The 20,898-nt window shown below is 34.8% G+C and overlaps 1 protein-coding gene and 1 long non-coding RNA gene across 3 annotated transcripts in view; both read right to left on the minus strand.

Moving 5' to 3' along the window:
* Positions 1 to 5,070: 5,070 nt before the first annotated feature.
* On the minus strand, positions 5,071 to 7,123 carry LOC131050001 (uncharacterized). Its single transcript, XR_009106831.2, has 3 exons — positions 6,124 to 7,123; positions 5,698 to 5,769; positions 5,071 to 5,594 (listed from the first exon to the last, which is right to left on the minus strand). It is a non-coding gene; the product is annotated as an uncharacterized LOC131050001 (long non-coding RNA).
* Positions 7,124 to 14,113: 6,990 nt separating this feature from the next.
* LOC131049983 (serine/threonine-protein kinase AGC1-7-like) overlaps positions 14,114 to 20,898 on the minus strand; it is an 86,750-nt gene continuing 79,965 nt past the window's right edge. The window contains exons 2-4 of one of the 2 annotated variants that reach the window (XM_057984103.2): positions 19,285 to 19,455; positions 15,252 to 18,436; positions 14,114 to 14,952 (exon numbers count right to left, since the gene is read on the minus strand). In XM_057984103.2, coding sequence (XP_057840086.2) covers positions 14,304 to 14,952; positions 15,252 to 15,676 — 1,074 coding nt within the window. In that variant the 5' untranslated portion in view covers positions 15,677 to 18,436; positions 19,285 to 19,455 and the 3' untranslated portion in view covers positions 14,114 to 14,303. Of the gene's footprint in view, positions 14,953 to 15,251; positions 19,456 to 20,898 lie in introns of both variants that reach the window. The other variant, XM_057984102.2, reaches the window with a different exon arrangement.

Here is a 20,898-nt window from a genome sequence, read left to right on the forward strand (position 1 = left end):
CCACATCAAATATCTTGTGTTATGGTTGTATTTCTTTTGTGGGTGAACGCTCTATTTGCATTTTGGTTTGCATGTGTGATAACCGGTCTGTCTGTTAAACTGTTTTACCAGTTTATCTTTAGACTGTTTAAGTGTTTTAGTGTAGTGTTTTTTGGTATACTAATTCACCCCCCCCCCTCTTAGTATTCATCAATTTGAATCTAAGTTCCCATCATATTTCGATGGGGTATAATGAGGTGTAGTATTCACCCTACTCAAAACCCTCAAAAACTTTTCCTCATTTGGATCAACTACCGGTGGATTTTCTTGTTCTGATGGGGCTTCTTCTCCTTCATTTTCACTTATATCTTCAATATGTTTGCCTATTCTCTGGGCTGTCTCCATGGCTTCTAATTAGGCTTCTATTCCTCACAACATATCCATCACAGTAGGGTCTGCATTCCCATGTGCTCCACCATTCCTAGCTCCTCTTCGCTCCATCATTCATGCTAGTCCTCTGCAACTATAGGTCGGATCCAGAATCTGCCACCCTAAAACAAAATTTTAGGACACACAACCTCTGGAATGAAAATTCACTCTAATACCACTTGAACCAGTCACCTGTGAGGAGGGACCTCAAAGAGATCAATATGGACCGGTCAACAAGAGTAAACATAGTGGAAACACAAAATCTATGATGGAGGCAATGCAAAACAAATTGTTTTATTTCATGAAAATTGATTACATCCAACCAGTAACAACCGGCTCACAACATACTGGCTCACAGGCCTGGTAGAATAGGTCACAATTAGGACCTTGAATCTTAAGATATATATTCTACGTAGAGTCTAGCTACTTGGTTCTCTCATTGATTACATTATAATGCACAATTACAATTATATATATATATATATATATATATATATATATATATATATATATATATATATATATATATATATATCGATCCAAAGGATCCAGTCGGCCCAAAATGGATCAAAACCCAAGGAACAAGACCTAACATGCAAAATAAACAAGGTCGGCCTCTACCAATCTGCCAAGAGATTCCTCCAGAAAATCCAAATGATGAAACATAGATCAAGGGAAAAGGTTGGGGCTATGCCAAGGAACATCAGAATCAACGCCCAAGGCTATGCAAGGTTTGAAATGGGTTCTGGTAGATCACCAAAGTAGGTCCAAGCAATCGGTAACAAAGGATTGTCAACAGGTAACAAGAAACTATCATGGAAATCGGTAGCGATATCTTGCCAAAAAGTGATCCAAATGCGATGCGGTTTGGAAACAAGAAATATGATGAAGTCTTCAAGTACAATCCAACTCCACAGGATCTGGTGAGCCAAAACAGGGACACACATAAAGGAAAATTGAAACTACAAACATAAAGGAAAATGTTTTTGGTTGATGCAAGATTGCTATGAACCGGGGATGCTCCTGCATCAGTTCTGTAATTCCTTCAGGTGTTGGTGCACCTTGGAAATAAGCTTAAAATGTTGCAAACATTGTTATTCATATTGTGAGTTAGATTCTCACCATGGTTTTTCCCAATTTGGGCTTTCTAGATATATTTGGTGTTCATGTGTGTCATGGTTGATGCTTATGTGCTAATGATTAATGTGTTATTTCTAATTAAGTTATTGTTGTTTATTAATAATCTATTTTGAAGTTCTTGACTAATTCACCCCATTTCTCAGTCTTGGTGAATGTTCAAAATCTCCTATATCATTTGTGAGTATTTTGGCTTTTAGCATACTTATTTTCATCACCACAATAATCCTAGTCTTCCTCTAAGCTACTCCATTTTTCTATGGAGTATAGTTGGTTGTCAACTCCTTCTTAATGCCTTGGTTCTTGTAAAAGTTTATAAATTCATTATAGGTATCCTCTTCCTCTCTATTCTATTAGAGGACCTTGATGAAATGTCCACTTTCATTCTCATCTTGGGCTTTAAACACTTTAAAAATCTTAAAATCTTCTAATCTATGTAACAAAAAAATAATCCAATCTTTCAACCATTATTATCAATAAATATTAATTAAATATTGATTCAAGTTCCTATTGTCAGAGTTTGTATAGAGCCACATAAATCTATATGCACTAGCTCGAATAATGTTCTTGATTTTGTCAAATTATTTGATTGAAAGGTACCTATGTTATTTTCTTAAGATGTATGCTTTACATCTACTATTTGACTCTACTATGTTTGGTAAACCCCCAACCATAGCCTTCTTCGATGAAAGACTCAATCTAGAATAACCTAAATTTCTATACCTTAGATGCATGGCTTTGAAGGTTCTTAAATGATCATCTTGAAGATAGATTGCTGCCATAGTATTGGACATATGCCATGCATGGTAGTAGCAACTACAAATTGAGCTGATAAAACAATTTTTTTCTTCAAAAGAAACATTTTTTTTTGTCATTGGCACTGATATCCTATTCTTTATCCCATTCATGTCAAATATGATGCATTCATCTTTTTCTATTAGCATTATGTGACCTTTTTGGACCATTTGTCCAACACTCAAGAGGTTGTGTTTTATACCTATGACAAAATAATTATTTTTACATCCATTATTCATATACCACACTTTAGTGTTCTTGTGCTCACTAATGTTGCACATGATGAAGGTCTTTGACTAATTATCTTCTATTACGTTTTTATCAACTACATTTACACTTTGTTTTGATTGCTCATGTTTCTTTTTCTAGCATTCATTTCGTAATGGCCATACTTGTGGCAATAATGACACTTAACATTGCTCTTGTCATACCTTTGGCTCGAGACTAATACTATTTTGTTTTTGGCTCTAGAGGTGAACTATGTACTACTTTCTTCCTCTTGGTTGTTCATCCATCTAAAGCTATCTATTCTAGAGGTAACCTGTCCATAGTTACTTCTACTTCTAGCTCTCGAGATCCGCTTGAAGCTATTTCTACCTCTGCCCCTACCTCTTGTAATGCCCTAAACTTTGAATGTCTACTCTTTGGTAGGAGGTGCAAAGCTGTTCAAGCATTAATCATGGATTTTTAGAAATTTCATCAATTCGTCCACTGTCATAGTTAAGAGGTCCTTAGCCTCTTCTATTGGAGTTACTATTAGGTCAAATTTTGAAGGCAAACTTTTGACGATTTTTTCCATAATCCTATGCTCCTCCATGGTTTCCATTTTTTCTCAACTAATTTATCAATGCGGAAACTGTGAAATTATGAAATAGACTCACCGTCCTTCAATTGCAAGTATCAAAATCTCCGAAGAACTTGGTCAAGCTTAACTACTTTTACTTTATTAGTTCTTTTATTCCTAGTTTGGAGGATTTCCCAAGTCTCCTTTGCATAGTTAGTTGTTAGTATTCTAGGGAATGCTGCCTCTATTAAGACTGCCTCTATCAAATTTAAGGCTTTTGCGTCTTTCCTTCTTGTCTCCTTCAATAGATTCTTTTGGTTATTTGTGAGGGCTACATAAGTTGCTAGGTAAATCACATCTATGAATCCATTAACCACAAGCTCCCATAAGTCATTTGCAACCATGATGGTTTTCATTTTCTTCGCTCACATATAAAAGTTTTATCCATTAAAAAATTGTGGATACTTCCAACTTTCGATGTCTTCTCTAGCCATGTTTGACACAAATAAATCTCTAAACTCAAAAAGCTATGACTCAAAACACTCTAAAACAGAGGGTTCTGAAATGAATTCCAAATTAAAAAGACAGAGACTGCCACTCTGTTACCAAACAGTTTGCAATGAACTGAATAAAATGAACCACATAGACTAATGGAGGCAAACAACAATTTTATCAACAAAATAATGCTTGCAAAATTCTCAAATTTAGATTACAAAATGTTTACAGATTTTTTTACTACTGATATACATGAACTGGTTTTTCTACAACTATCTAGAGCTGTTGTGTATGATTGTTTCCTACAGTTGTCTAGAGATACTTTATACAACTGATTTTTCCAACTGTCTGGAGCTGTTGTATAACTGCTCTTTCTGGAGCTGCATGCTGTTCCTTTAGAGATACTTTATACAACTGATTTTTTCAACTGTCTGGAGCTGTTGTATAACTGCTCTTTCTGGAGTTGCATGCTGTTCCTTTCTTCCTCTGGAGTTGCCTGTTGCTGCAAAACACTCCTTCCTCTATTCTCCTTCACAAACTGTGCTGCTACGACTTCTCTTGTTTCTACTCAACACACTAAATATTCTATTTTTCTTTCCCATTTTTTTGTTTTTCACATTTCAAACTCACCTACCTACATTAACCTTCCCCCGCAAATACACTTGCTCATAAAAAACTCAAATTTGGACATCAGAAACAGTGCCTCAAAAATCAGTGTGTGTTGGTGGTTGCAGGAGGAATGTGGAGGCAAGACCCAAAAAATCAGAGGAATATAGTATTTCCTGCAACTATGTTTGCAGGAAGTATGCAATTTAGGTGCAGATGGTCATGATGTCTGACAGGGTACTCTAAACTGCCACAGAGTTTAGTAACACTGATTTCTTCTGGACCAGGCTTGGATATTGTTCTAGTGTGTACGACTGGTGGGGAAATGGTGAAGGGACTAGCACATACTACATGTCAATTAATTAGGTAGTCGCTGGGAAGTTAATCACTAGCTGACAAACTTGTTTGTAACATTAGTAAATTCTGGTTGGAATATGCAAGTTAGTGAGCATGTACAATGGTACATATAAAAATAGATATCAAATCAAAAGTCAGTTTTGAAATGTATTTACTATTTAATTGTGGTTTGGGGATGCAACGCTTCAGAGTTTACTGAAACTCTTTCTCATATTCTGTTTTTTCTTATCATTCCATTAGACTCATGCTCATACATGATCTGGTATTTTTTCTAACTCAAACTTGAAGCATGGAAAGACCCTTTACAGAACCAAAATCAATGTCTGCCCATTTATCTCAGACCACAAAGAGCATACATCACAGATGCTTACCGAATTATCAGAAGTATCTCATCATTCCTCTGTTATATCTTATTTCAAACGCAGATATGTCACAGTAATGTAAAATTTTTAAATTACTCATGAACTAAAAACAGAAATCTCAAAATGTAAATCTCCCCTTTTACATTAGTTTTTATTATTGTTATTCAAGCAGACACCACACTGCATCCTCTATCAGTTTTCACATTTCACTCAAATTCAAGAAAAACGTTCTGATAACAATAAAATTTCCTAGAATAAAATTTATCGAGCTCATAAAAAGGCTATTTCAAAGACTAGCCTGGACTATGGATAATTAATCAGTGTTTTTTATTTTTTCATCATCTGGTTGAATATGACTGTCAGAAGCTGTTTAGGTAATAGATTTTGTTGTCAATGAATATCTTTCATCATTGAGATGTTTGTTTTCTTGAGGTTGGAGTAACTGGTCAACAGTGTCACATAAGTTGTTTTCAACAGAGTTTCCCGACATACATTCTGAATAAAAGCTAGATTCCTTCTCAAGAAAAGGAGTCCGAAATAATAATTTTCTATCAAACTTGAGTTAAAAAATGCTCAATATGTGAAATCATAGATTGGCTCTGCATTGTTTTCATCTGTATTTCATGCAATAAAGACACCATGTTCCTTTCCTGAGCAGCAACAGTATATGGAAACAATTTTAAAACTATAGGATATGAGACGTGAACCCTTAGAGTACGTACACAAAATATTTGGGCAGTAAAATAATCTTACCTGTTTGCAAGCATTTCTGTAAGAAGCTAGTCAGGGCAATCCTTCTTTAGCTAAAGCGCTTCACAAGAACAGCTGTCATTATCACTACAATATTTAATCCTCTGTATAATAGCCTTATTCACTTCAAATTTCGAGGACAAAGATTGAATTGCACAGAGATGTGAATAATTACTGCATTGAGAATTCCTAATCTGTTTAAGGGGTGGTGATTTTTTCAAACAAATGTCTATGGTGCTTCCCTCCTTAATGTTATCGCCACTGCCTACTATGGGTCATATTGGCAAATCATGGAAGAACCCAATCTGTGTTGAAGACTGAACTAAATAGCTTTGATATATCAATACATAATTACCATCTAAGAAATTTACTAGTTGTTATTGGAAGAGAAGAACTAATAAAATAATAATGCAAACGGAGAAAAGAAACCTGGAATGATGCCTTCATTTTTAGGTTCGCATTATCTATCCATCATTCCTTTCCCTTAGGGTTTGGGTGTTTTTATCAGCTCTGCGCATTGCCTTTGCAGAGTCATTGCATCTTGCCCTTGGAGAATCACTGTGCAGCACTTTCCATCCATTATCTGTTGTCTCCACAAGTGCTTTAGAGGTGGAGATCTTGCACGATTTCAATTATATTGCTTCAACCATGGGCGCCTCAATGCAATCAAAGCTCTGTGGAATGAACCTACATTTCACAATGCACTCCCCACTTGCAATTCCAGACACCAGAGTTATGATAGTATTTGCAATTTCCATGCCGCTGCCTTTGCACACATTGTATTCATTTAATAACCACTCTCCTTTCAGTGCTCCCTAACTTATTTACGGCATCGTTGCCAGAATCGTCCTGCTAATTTCTGAATCCATGATCATTTCTTCATCAGTAAAATAGTCCGCGATCAACCCATCACAACTCTTCTAAAATCTTCATTGTGCCTTCATCTCCGCACTTAACGCCAGCAGAATCCACAGAGTTCTCCAGATCCGCCATTAGAAGCTGTATCAACAGCACGCGCCCTTGAACCCGTGACCTTCTTCCCCACCAAAGAACGTACAACCTAAACAAAGAAATCTTACTTCCATGTGGTATTGGCCTCAATTTGCAAGAGTATTCTCGTTAAAATGTTCCTAAAATCTTAAAAACCTGGTACATTCCATCTTGATAATTTGGCCTTATGCACGCAAAAGTGTAGCCGCCTCTTTGTGTGAGCTATTTGAAAGAGTGCCACAACAAGTGTCGTCATCTCATAGAATGGAAACAAAATGGATTTGTTGAAGAGGCTTTAGAAACTCTAGATTCAAGACAAACAGTAATGCCAGTAAGGCATCAATTGTTGCACTGAAAGAGAAAAAAATGCTCCCGTCCTCCAAATTGTTCTACGATTATATGCAAGTGAAAGCCTTTAAAGCATCCAACTCAGATTATGAGGATCCTATGTTGTAATTTACAAAAGAGAAATATATAAAATGGCATGCTTTTATGTTGGCCATCTTTGTCATCAATAGTAGGGCAGCTACAGCGATGGTGAAAGAAAGAAAAGCCCAAGATCAATTGAATAAATATAAAGTGGCCCTTTCGAATACAAATGAAAAAGATTCCGTTAAGTAGATAAACAGTGATCTGTTCGATCTATGAATCACTTATTAGATAAACATATAATACATATATATAGGAATATCAGAAGTTTCAAAAGGTATCTTCTTTAAAGCGATGCAAACTTGAGTATGATTAGGTCTTGTGTGTGTTTTAAAGCATCAAAGTGACATATATTAGGTAAATTATGTACATCATTATAATAAATCATAAGATTTAAATTGTAATTTATCATATTGATTTCAAATTCAATAATAAAAGAGTGGTTTTGGTAAATGTCATATCTTATTTTATAGATAATAAATTTTGTATTGTTTTTTTTTATGTTTGTAGACTGATAGTATAGATAAATATATTTGGTAGGTTATTGCTAGGTTGCAAGAAGCATTCACTTAGATTAACTCTTTGAAATTAAACAATGAACAAAAGAATAAAAATCAATTATGTATGTGTTTCTATAATGGATATGTAATGTTAGAGCATGTTATTTAGAGTACCAATAGAAATGTGTAAGATGAATAAACTTTCTTTAAGATTTGATTAGAAAAAATGCCTCAAATGTCTATAAATACAAGAATATAAATCCCACAAAATTTTACTTAAAAAGATTTTAGAAAAAATGTTCAAACTCAAATTTAAACTTTTAGTAATAAAAAGAGCAATAAATCAAAGATGGATTAAGATAATATGTAAATAAGGGTTCTTCCCATAGTGTATTGGTTTTGTTGTTGTGATCACCAAAGACTAAACCCCCCTTGGCCATTGTGATTATGGGCTTGTGTCTTCCTTGATCCAATGTGCTCACATGTTTGAGCCTGAGCATTGCTACATGGGGATGTTGTTCCCTATTGGTGACCTCACCAGTTCATAGCTTTGGGTCAAAAGTGTTTCATGTGGAGCCACAGGGTATGTTGTGCTAATGTCAGTGGTCACCAGTTCGTGTTGATGATGATATCTTCAATTTGACGGAGTTTTGAGATAGTGTTTTAAGTGAGATGTGCTTGCCATGATATTGGTTGCTTGACATAATAGTTTAAGGACATTTTCATGATTAGGAGATCTTGTTCATTTCAATTCAACTATTGCTTTCTTTATCGAAAGATAGTGAACTTTTCTTGGCATCTTTTTGTATCTTTCCTTGAGACAACATGTCTTTGTCTTGCAAGTCATTTGTATTTTGTTCTAAGGTTGTGTACCTTATTTTTGTAAGTCCTCTTAGGGGTAGTGACTTTCAAAGTCACTATTGTAATAAATTGCATTCATATTGTGAGTGTGATTCTCACCATGGTTTTTGCCTACTTATGGTCTTCCATGTAAATCTGGTGTTCATGTGTTGGTTATACCTTGTGGTTTTATGATTTATTAATGTAGTAATTACATAGTTGTGGTTTGAAGTTTAAAATATAAAAAATTAAGTATTTTTGACGTCCAAACTGATTCAACTCCCCTCTTAGTCATGTGGTGTGTTCAACATGGATATCTATATTCCTTAATATATGAAAATAAAACTATGTAACATCTTAAGGGGGTATATTCTTTAAGAGATGAAAATTAAACTATGTGATATGTTAAAGGGGGGCATGTAAGGCCTCCTCATTTCTTATGCTTAGTGTCACTATAGAACCCATTTTTCAGTCTCATCTTAATTTCTACTTGGTGCACAGATACAACACCCATTTTGTAATTGCATTTAAAAATTACCTAGCAAATAGAAGTTTTGTTTTGTAATCTTTGCATTTGGTGCATATTGTAGCACCCATTTTACAGCTACCATTTTGGATTACCTAGTGAACAAAGGTTTTGTTTAGTAATATTTGTGTTGGGTGCATCCTAGAACACACATTTTGTATTTGTACTTTTACATTATCTAGAAAATAGATATTTTTCTTTGTAGTATTTCTTAGCATGGGTTAACTAGCATAACACACCTTTCTAGTCTTATTTGAGTCTCCATGATATAACATGATTCATACACCATAACATACCTTCTCTCTCTCTTTATAATGTAGCATAACATAACTTGCTAGCCAATGGCCACTTGCCAAGATTGGTCTACAGACGGAGGTCCAAGATGTCTCTGATTCGGAGATGGACCTAGACAATAGTGGGTTTCCTGCTGATGACCCTGAATATGAACCTATGGAGGAAAAATACAAGATGGTCACTCTTGAGATGCTCGACAGCAAGTAAATACAAAACCACTAGCAAGTTGATCTACAAAGCCAAACCCCTCACCAAAAATAAAAAGTTGGTGGCGAAGTATCACAACCCGAAGATTACGAACCAAGGGATTAAACTAGACAATCCCTATCAATGTCTAGAAAGACAATCAGGGGAAAGATGGTATTATGATGAATCTTGTCATGGAAGCCCCTAGAAGCCAGGAGCACTACTGGAAGTGGGTCGAGCATGAAATCAATACCCTCAAGATGGGGGTTAAAGAAATAATTGACATTTTCGCTACTTCCCCAGAACCCAGCAAGCCATAAAAACTCATGATCATGACTCAAAAACTCTCTCAGAATGTGGAGGTTATGAAATGTAACCATGAACAAAGGATTGATAAGCTGGAACAATCCATGGTTGAGATTAAGAAAAATCTCAAGAATCTGGTCAACATTAGTAAAGAAGCCATGAACAATAACATTGAGGGGCTGGAAAAGATTAATGAGGTGGTTGCTGATTATAGATCCTTCCATAGTGACCTGGTGAAAGAACTTGGTGTAGATGATGTGGCTGCTAGAGACACCAAAACCATGGGACCTAGTTCCAGAACCAAGAGCAGAAGCAGCAACAAGGGTACCTCTAGATTCATCATGGAGGAGCTTGAGGAAATCAACAAGATTTACATCCAAAAGAACAAGGATTTGCTGCTCTCTCTTAACTGAGAGCTTTTTTGCTTCGGCATGTTTGTTTGTGTTTCTTTTGTTTTTGTTTCTGCTCAGGGTTGTTCCCTTGTTTTGTTGTCGTTTCTTGCCGGATTGGCTGTTGGCCAGTTGTTGTAAAACTTTAGGTTTTGAGTCCTTGTAAAACCTGTTTATCCTTATCAAAAACTTGCTAGACAATGGAATCCATGATGCAAGCATAAATCGCCCAACATAATAAACCTTGTTGGCTAGTGTAATTTATGGTTCAAAATTTTCACATGGACCCATACCATAATATATCTTGCTACTTTTTGGATTGTGGTTTCTTGACCAGTCAACTAATGTATTCTCTTTCTCTTTGGATAAGACTACTTGTGCTCTTCAAATAATATTTTAAGAATGGTATTATCAATTGAGACATTTTTATTGTCAAGGTATCTTCAACTAGTTGACTTGAAGCCTTGTTTTAGTAGTATAAGCTTTGTGTTTCTTTTGTTGATTTTTTTTCTATTTTCCTTTTGTTTTTGTTTTTTTTTCTTTTGTGTTGTCTTGTGTTTTGGGAATTCTTTCTTGGATGTTATTGTGTGAGTTAAGATCCTAAGACTAGGGGCTTGTACTCTTAAACTCAATGGCATCTCTCTCTCTCTCTCTCTCTCTCTCTCTCACACACACACACACACACACACACACACACACACACACACACACACACACACACACACACACACACACACACACACACACACACACACACACACACACACACACACACACACACACATGAGTATGAGCCTATTTTCATACTCTTACTAAAGTAGGGGATAAATGAAGTGTCATAAATTATAACCCATTTTCAATTTCATGCTTCTTTTTGGGCCATTGTTTTAGTTTTCTATCTCATAGCTCATTTCAAGCCTATTTCTACCCTTGTTGCAACCAAACTATCATCATATACTGATGAGGTGACTAGATCATATTTCCAAGGTATGTGCACTCGGCCTAAAATAATGAATACAATGTAATACCTATATAAAGGTATACTCTCTCTTTAATGTTAATCTAAGAACTATCAAGCACTTTCCATTAGGAAGCATTGTTGAACATGTATGTTTAGATCTGAGCATTATGGAGCAACAAGCTATACCATCCTACATGCAAGAGTATTTTCTTTTTTCATCTTGTTGTTTATTGTCATGCCATTTTTATTGACACAACTCTTAAAAGAAATTATCCAAAGAGTATTTCATCACCATCAAATTATCAAACCTAAGGTAATATCATTTCACTTAACATTTCCTTAATATTTTCAACCTCTTCCCTACTAGAGGTAATCTCTCTTCTAATCATCATTGTTGTAGTGAAGGTCAATACCTATCACAATTTTGAATTAGGAAAGCCCATTTGGATCTCAATATTTCCCTTCTCTTTATGTGCAAGTTACAAATTTGATAATCAAAAGTTATGAAGTTGTAGAGAATAGACTCAAACATACAATTCTATGTTTTAAATAATAAAAAATTCATGGACTAATCTAGTTAACTCATCTGTCTAACACTTTTCGATTGAATTTATAAGGAAGAAATCTATAGAGCATCTTGATTAAAAATTTGAAGTGGTAGTTGATTGAAGTACCTTCAAGACTAGGGCACCTATCTCATTAGTTTGTCATTTTTTTTTGTTTATGTTATATCTTATCAAGTTTTTATCATTTTGCCTAGTTCTTGCATCATTTCTCATCATTCCATGTCCAATAATATTGATAAAAGACAAAAAAAATTAATCACGGTGATCAATTTCTAGTTTGCAAGTTTAAGGTAGTGAATTCATTTCCCTACATTTCTATTAGAATTTTCACCCATGAAGGTTTATAGTTATTGGAAATAATTTTTGTATCAGTTCAAACAAATAGTTTGAATCCTAGGTCCACTTCCACCATAGGAGATTTTTCCTAATTTTAGTTTGTCTATATTTAAAATTGGCCATTTTTAGAAAAACTTGAGGTTTTAATAAGATTTAATTCATGACTTCAAATTGAGGAACTTTATTTTCGCAAAATTTAATTATTCAATTTTTCTCTTTCATTGAACCTATTTGTATTATAAAAATAATTGTTAATTAGTTTCAAATATTTGGGGGAGGAATAGGGGGTTCATGTAATATTGAATCAAGAGGTTGTCTTGAGTTGTTCCACTTCCACACCTTTATGAGAACTACATCATATAAAGATGAACAATGTAGTACTTAAACATGCATTATGATCTTATCACTTTTTTCTACATATAAATCTAGAAATGTTTCATAGAAAGCATCAATGATTCCTTACCACAAGATATTCATAGTTATTTCATAGTACCATAAATTTTGGAAGACATCATTGAGGAAATTGGTCTTTCTTTTTATAGTTTTTAAATAGAGTTTGGAGATACTTGAAAAAAAGCATCCAAAGAGTCAGCAATACATCACTTCTTTTGTTCCTATTTATATCACATGTTGCATCAAAATTCAAAGACACTTCATAAACAACATTCATAGATTTTTTCTAGGAAAATGATACATGGAACACTTGCATAGTCTCCTTTTCCTCTTATACAAGGGGAATATTTATTGTGTATAATACATATAAGTAGGCTTTGGGAGGTATTGTTTCCTTATCTGATCTATCTTCTTCACTTGTACACTCACACTATATCATTTCACTTTTGGAGATGAGTTTTATTCTTATAGGGTTTTCCCCTTTACTCTATTTAATGAAAAAGTTATACATGGATGCCCAATATGACTAATAGTCGAGACCCATCATCATTTTTATTTAAATTACTTGCTAAGTTTCTCTTAAGGGGGTGTTGGTCTAAATATCAACTTCATCAAATTAGTTATCTTCTAGCCTACCTAATAAAATTCTTACTAGAACATTTCTTAAGTTTCAAGTTATGTGACCTTATGCAAGTTGAGACATGTGCAGTCACTTGGTGAAATACCTATTGCATGTACATTTACAACTTGCTCAAGCAATTTCCAAGTGAGCTCACAAGTGTCCCATGTTTGTAGCGGTAGTTAGTAAATATCTCCTCCAATTTCGCCTACTGTTTCTCCTCATCTACCTTGGTTATATATACAAGTTTCTATGTAAATTACTTGCACTCTCATTGTGTATGATATGTCTGGCATTAAGATGACAAGTAGTCAAGTTAGGAAGGTTTTTCTGAATGTGCAAGTCATTTTCTTTGTCACAGCTTCCTTGGATTATAAGATAGTTGATTGTGTTTTTATTTAAAATATTCAGACTACATCATATTTAGCTACATAGATAATTAAAGTTTTACATTTCACATCTCTTTGAAATGTTTTAATAATATCACATCCCTATAAGAGATATGCCCCCCCCCCCCCTCTCTCTCTCTCTCTCTCTCTCTCTCTCTATTATAAAACATGTATATAGATAAATTTTAACTACTTATTTCACTCACACCATTACTTCAAATTATAATTATAAATAATTTAAACTTTAAATTTATATATTAATTTTTTTAATATTAAATATAAATTTATTACGTCCAAGGGGTTGAGCTTAATTGGTTAAAACACTGGGTTCTCACTGTGGAGACCCAAGTTCAATTCCCAATAAGGACATCTAAAATGAATTCTAACTTCGGCCAAAAATACACATAAAAAACAACACGTTCAAGACTCCTAGAAATCAAACACAATCATATGATATAACTTAAATAGAGAAAATGAAGATATTTAATTTGAATTTATCCATACAATAGTCTTATTTAATGTAGATGATACAAACTTTTATAAAATCTTATAATTAACCCATTTATGGTAGCTCTTATTACATTAATTTTATATATAGGAAAAAAGACCTTTTCAAAAACAATTTTTTATTAAGAACATATGAATTTTAAATCTACAAAATGAAATAAAATGAAAGTTAGAATATATATATAGGAGATGATAATCACAGAATACTATAATTGATTTCTGAATTCAATTCCATAAGAATTTTTACGTCATTTCAAATCACAGCCGCTGATCAGGAGAATGCAAGAAAACGTTTAAAGAGAAATGGGAGGAGCAACGTAAATGAAAGAAAACGTTTAAAGAGAAATGGGATGAGCAACGTAGGAGATTATGTATGTTTCATTCTGGTGGTACAAACGGAGGAGTAATGGATAGGATGCGGTTCCAAGAAATAGTGTGAAAGAAAGGATGTCTTTTGACGTTCTTCATCTCAAGCATTTCCTTACTAGAAGGCTCCAATAACGCCTTGATCAAATCCATGGCTTCCTCGCTAACAGAAGGAATTCTCGGGAATCTCAAGCTCTCTCTTACTGCATTGTAATAGTAATATCTGCATTCACCATGCCCAATTTTGAACGGCATCTGTCCAAACAACAATTCATACAAAAACACTCCGAAAGTCCACAAGTCCATAGCACTTCCAATAAGATTATCTCCCTCACTTCTAGGCTCTGCAACAAATTCCCGCACGCTCTTTCTCCTGCAATCCACTGCACTTTTTCTCCAACATAAACGGTTACATATCTTTGCAGGTAAAAACGGCAAACATCTAAATAGCTTCTGCACGCTCGAGTAATTTGAGGAACAAGGAGTGCAATCTGTGACCAGGTAAGGGTCCAAAGTACACATCACAGATGAAGAAAAATCCATCAACATAATATGCCCATCTGATCTTATGAAGACATTTTCTGGTTTGAGATCTCTGTAAACTATTCCTTCAAGTTGATGTAGATATTCCAGAGCTATAAGCAGCTCTGCTGCATAGAACCTGCTAATAACAACAGAAGAAAACATATGGAAACCCTAAAATGCTTAAAACTGTTTCTTCCATAAGGAAAGAAAAAATTAAAAGCTAAACCGTAAATATTTGGAATCCTAGAATGCCTAAAACTGTTTCTTACATAATGTAAAGAAAACAACAAAAAGCTAAACCCTAAATAAATGGAAACCCTGAAATGCTTAAAACTGTTTATTACATAAAGGAAACATCAAAAGGCGAAACCCTAAATATTTGGAAACCCTAGAATGCCTGAAACTGTTTATTAGAAAACAACAAAAAGCCCTTACCTTGCAGTGTCTTCGGGAAAATAGTTTCCAGGATACAATTCCCTAAGGGAACAAAGGTTTATTCCACCAGGGCAATAGTCTGTGACTGCATAAAAGGAAGTTTCAGTCTCAAAATAACAATACAAAGGCTGTACGAATGGATGATCAAGCATTTGCAGGATTTCCTTTTCATTCTGGGCGCTTTTTAACTTTCCTTGGCTTGCAAGTTGATGCTTGTCCATGACTTTCATGGAGTAGTAAATTTGGGTGCCTCGTAGTTGTGCCAAATACTGTGTTCCCATGCCATGGCGGCCTGTTTCCTTGAGAATCTTGAATTGGCTCAGTCTCAGCCTATGATCTGCATCGCTAGCTCTTCGGATTGCCCTTGTTCTTAACAAATCTCCACGCCCAGATTTCCTGAACACATTACCGCTTGCTTCTTCCATTTCTACGTGGGCTCTCAGTTTAACGATTTGAGAGCTTTGCAGAGGTGGGATTGCTTTATACAATCACGCACTTGGTGGGATTGCTTATTTCCCTGCATATGGATGACTGCAATGAGTGTTAAAATTTTATATGGTGATGAAGAAAATACAAGTTTGGCTAAAGACAGCCGACGTGACGATCCAAGGAAGGTAACGAAAGTGCAGCTCTAAAACATCATGAGGTGGTGAATGGAATAAAAAATTTAATGAAAAGGGGAGTTTTTTTCTTAGAATTACAACCAATTAGCTCAAATTTGGGTTCACGTAAGATGGGGTTTTAATGGGGATAGTGGATCTTATTTTTTTATTTTAAGGTCGTCTCAAATAGTAGTATAAGAATATAAATGTATTTTTAATAAATGTAATTTGATGAAATTGAAATATTAGTAATAATTAATTATAGAAATATGTGTTGGGATTTATAATTGAATGTGAGTGTTTAAATAAATAAATGTATTTATTTTTAAAGTTGATGGTAAATTATTTTTTAAGTTATTTTTCATTATAAAATTAGGCTTATCAATTATAAAACACTTGGACATTGAAGGAGACTTTGCAATTATTATCAATGCCTTGAGGGCGGGCTATACTCCAAATTGGAGGCTCAATTCTTTGCTTGGGAAAGTTTTGGAGGAGATTAATTCCTTTGATTCAGTAATTGTGGACTTTATTTATCCATGCTATGTTCTGATAGGTTTGCACATGCCTACCATAGGTTGGCACAATGCGCATTCTCGGCGCCTCTTTCTTTTCCTTGCTGAAGAGATGCATTCATCTAATGCATGGCATTTTGTCTTTTTGAACCCGCAAAGCTTGGCCCACAGTTTTACAATGAGGCTATTGTGATACGTGGCAACTCCTTAGGAGGTTATGAGATCGCAGTTTTGTCTGTTGGTTTTTAGGTCTCAGATTAACAGTAAGAACAAAATCAGAATTGTATCTTTAACAACTTATATTAACATGAAGGCTAGCTGAACAATTAAACAAATATAGTCTAAATGAAATGCATAAACAATATAACACAAAACATGAGTTACCCTAGAAAACCTCCCTCTTGGAGGAAAACCCAGCAAGGAATGATCCTCAGATCTGATTGTCACCAATTGGATAGATTACAATACTTATCCCTTTAATGCTAATGATGATGAACAAACAACAATCTATTTGTTCTAATCTGGTAACTAGGTCAACACACAAGCTTGACCAAGACTACACCAAATCAGATATAAACATCCTTCTTCTTTAGATCTGCTCCAGGTTTGATATGATGTCTCAAAGCTTTGATAACCTGTCTTCAATATCAATATGAAGTACACAGGTCTGCACCTTTTGATGATGAATTCTGCACTCTTTAATGGAGGTATTTGCATCTAGGATTATGCCCATGAACGGGATTTTCCTTAAGTCTATATAGCATCAGTTCTTCACATACAATGGATCAGATTCTTCTGGCACAGATTGCTCCTAACAGCAGAGATAGTTCACACCAAGTTGGCTCAGATTCTTCATATACTGATTGCACATAATAGCTGAGAAGGTTCACACTATACGACTGGAGAATTTCACACCATAGGGAAAAGGTAGAGTTCGCATCAATCTTTTCGAGCAGAATTATTTGCTTGAAAAACTTATTTTATGCACTCCAAATGACACCATATATATATGGTGCTTGCTGACTTATTGGGTCGGCCCAATAAGTAATTGGCGCCAACTTCAAATTTGATTTCCCACACTAATATATATATATTTGAATGCTTCCACCTTTTATCGTATAGGGTCAGCCATATATTGAATTTGGCGCCAATGTTAGTTTGAATGCCCATGCTACCTTTGGGTGTGGATACAAGAAAGGGCAGGCCCAACCCTATTTAGCAAAAAATCAATTGTTGCCTTGGGTAATTTGATTTTTGCTTTATAATTAATTTTTGAACTAGTTACAAACAACACTCCCTCTTAACTAGGGAGAAAAATAATCTTACAACCAAGTTACATGATTAGGGCCCAACCCTAAGTAATACATGCAATCTATATCTTGTATTCTGAAATTAGCCAACACTCTTTTAGAGAGGATTATAACAAGTAGCCAGAAATAACACCACGAATAATAACCCATAGTATTCATCTTGCATTGCCATTCATTGTCTGCTAAGAATGAAGGAGAACTTCCATTTTAATGTTCTTTATTTACATCTTGCACACAGTATTCTCCTTTAATCTTCACCTAGAGAAGAGTGTAATACCTTTACCTCAATCTTCTCCCACAGAAGAGTATAACATCAAAAATTCATAATCTTGCACACAAGCAAAGAAGGGAATAACCATAATCTTCCATCTAGCACACCTTCCATCAAGCAAACCTTCCATCCAGCACACAAGCATAGGATGAAGTTTCATCTGCCACACAAGCATAGAGTGGATCTAGCACATCTTTCATCTAGCACACAAGCATAGGATGAGATTGCATCTAGCACACAAGCATAGAGTGGATCTAGCACATCTTTCATCCAGCACACAAGCATAGGATGAGATTCCATCTAGCACACAAGCATAGATTGGATCCACCTTACATAGCCCAAAGAGGGTGGTTGATGCAACACAATGCATCACTGAGGTTGAGACTTCTTCTCAACCAAGGTAGTGTTCTCCATAGCTCCAAGTCTATCTTATGAAGTATTCAAGCTTCAAAAGACTTGGTGAGAACATGTGCAACATAGGATTGACCTGTCATAAGACATTGAATTGTCAAGTATCACTATACAACCCTGATAATAAATAATTATAAGAAACAATTCAACAAGAATTCGAAAAGCCACACAGTTTCCTTGATACAGTTCATGCTCTAATGAATTCAGCTTCGGCAATACTTAGTACAACTGAGGACTGTTTACTGTAGTCCTAATAGATCATAGAGTTTCCAAGCTGGAACAAGGTGTTTGAAGTGTCTTTCCTATTTGTGTCACTTCTTGTCCAATACTCTAGGTGATAACAGCTTCAACTCACAATCATATATGCTTAGCAAAAATACTTTAGGGTATGCTTGCCAAGAACAACATACACAACCTTGATCATGAATTAGCTGAAGAACCCAATAATCAACTGCCTGTCTTCAGATGGATCTATAAATCAGACTTAGCTGTAGACATCCTCAACTTCTCTAAGTTAGTTTACATAAATGTTTACAATCCATCAAATATCAATAGTATACTTGACTTAGAATACTTGGTTAGATCCTGGACATACTTCTAACCCTAGAAAGTAAAGCATTAAATTTTAGATTCTTAATTCATCCACATCAGAAATAAGAATTCACAATATATTACAAAACCCTACGCTTAATAAATGATTGTCAATTCTTTTATACCAAGTATTCATTGAGGATTGTGGGAATCCTAGGACTCCTTAATCCTTAACCAAATATAACAATTAACAAAAGAACCAGACATATATAAAACTGAAGATGCTAATTTGCTTTTCTCTTATTTTCACATTCTGTGAAAGGACCTATGGCATACCTTTGGACATCTTCTTCAGTAAGTAAATGAGTTGAAGGTTTGTATAGGCTTTCATACCTTTTTCAAGATCCCTCTGAAACTTTGAAGCAAGAACTATCTTGAAGAGAAATCATCAAACGCAAGGAAAGCTTATCTCTTTCATTGATTGGAAATCCTCCAGCATTCTTAGCCCTAAGAACCTCTGAAGACTGAGAGGCCACCTTTATCTCAGCAAAGAGGCATAGCAACCTGTGAAGTATCAAACACATACAAATATTCATGGATTAAGAGATATTAATATTACTACAAAAATGTAGTTATGAGTTTCATCCTGATTGTACTAATATCACGAGTGGAATTTTAATTTTCCTAAAGGATATAACTTGAACTCAGAAGAGATCAATTACAACTCGAGTCATAAATTGTCAAAATCAACCTTACCAAGGATTTTTTTTTTTTTTTTTTCAAATAACCTTCACCTTTGACCCTGAGAGATGGATGAGGCTAATATATAACTAAGTCAATATCTGAATAGCCAAACTTGAAAGAGTCTTATAGATTAATCACAATATGGTTGATCATGTACATATAATATCAAGTAGAACAAAGTCTTCATACTTAGCCGGGCAAGAACCTAATTATATTCAACTAGGATGGAAGAGGCCCAAAACTATCAAGTGAAATGCTTACCTCAACCTGAGGCATCTCAAAATCACAAGCATATGAATAAAGAAGAAGAAACCACTATTGTATTGAAACATTCATCTTTTACTGCATATGCTATTTTACTGAACACAAACTAACTTCAACTATCAACACATCATCATAACTAATTAACAATGATATGTTGCTCTCATGTATAGATAAATCATTGTCTAGGGAAGCACTATTCAACAATAATTGACATACCATGCCAAGGTGAAGAAATGATCAAGGCCAATCGAAAGAAGCCTTTCTATGACATTAGGAGCACAAGACAACAATAATGGAACAAGAGAAGATTTGCAATTTATGTCCAGCAACACCTAGGTCCAATAATAGATGTTGGATATCTAGAAGCAAAATAAGTCTATCATTTAAAAAACTTCAACCATTGTCAATATTCAATCATATCACATTAGGGGTTAAGGATCATGAAAAATATGTCAATCTAGGGTTTGGACAAGAATACTTATCACAAGGAAAATTACAAAGCCTAGAAAATATGCAAACCCTCGATAATACTCTTAATGTGAAAGAAAATAAGTTAGAATGACCTTATCTTTAGATAGGACCCCAACTAGGGTCATAATAGAAAAGTACATCAAAGCAAATGTTCAAGAGAAGTGAGCCTTTCTTGAAGGCATCTCTTGAATCCTGCATACCCATGATGTGGACCTGCTAATGCCCTTACTCTTCAACCTGATTCCCAACCTTTAGAAAAATATTCTCCTTAAGGGTGAAAGTAGTACGAACCTTTCGAGAGGCAAAGGTGAGTGCCCCATCAAGTCTCTCTTCAACCCTACTATCATCTAAATCTAAAAAACGATAAAAACTTTACTGAAATTTGAATGTTAGTATGACCTTAGCTCTGATACCATGTTGGATTTTAGGTCTTAGATTAACAGTAAGAACAAAAATCAGAATTGTATCTTTGACAACTTAATATTAACATGAAGGTTAGCTGAATAATTAAACAAACATAGTCTAAAT

This window comes from Cryptomeria japonica, chromosome 9 (assembly GCF_030272615.1).
Source record: "Cryptomeria japonica chromosome 9, Sugi_1.0, whole genome shotgun sequence".
Lineage (NCBI taxonomy): Eukaryota > Viridiplantae > Streptophyta > Pinopsida > Cupressales > Cupressaceae > Cryptomeria > Cryptomeria japonica.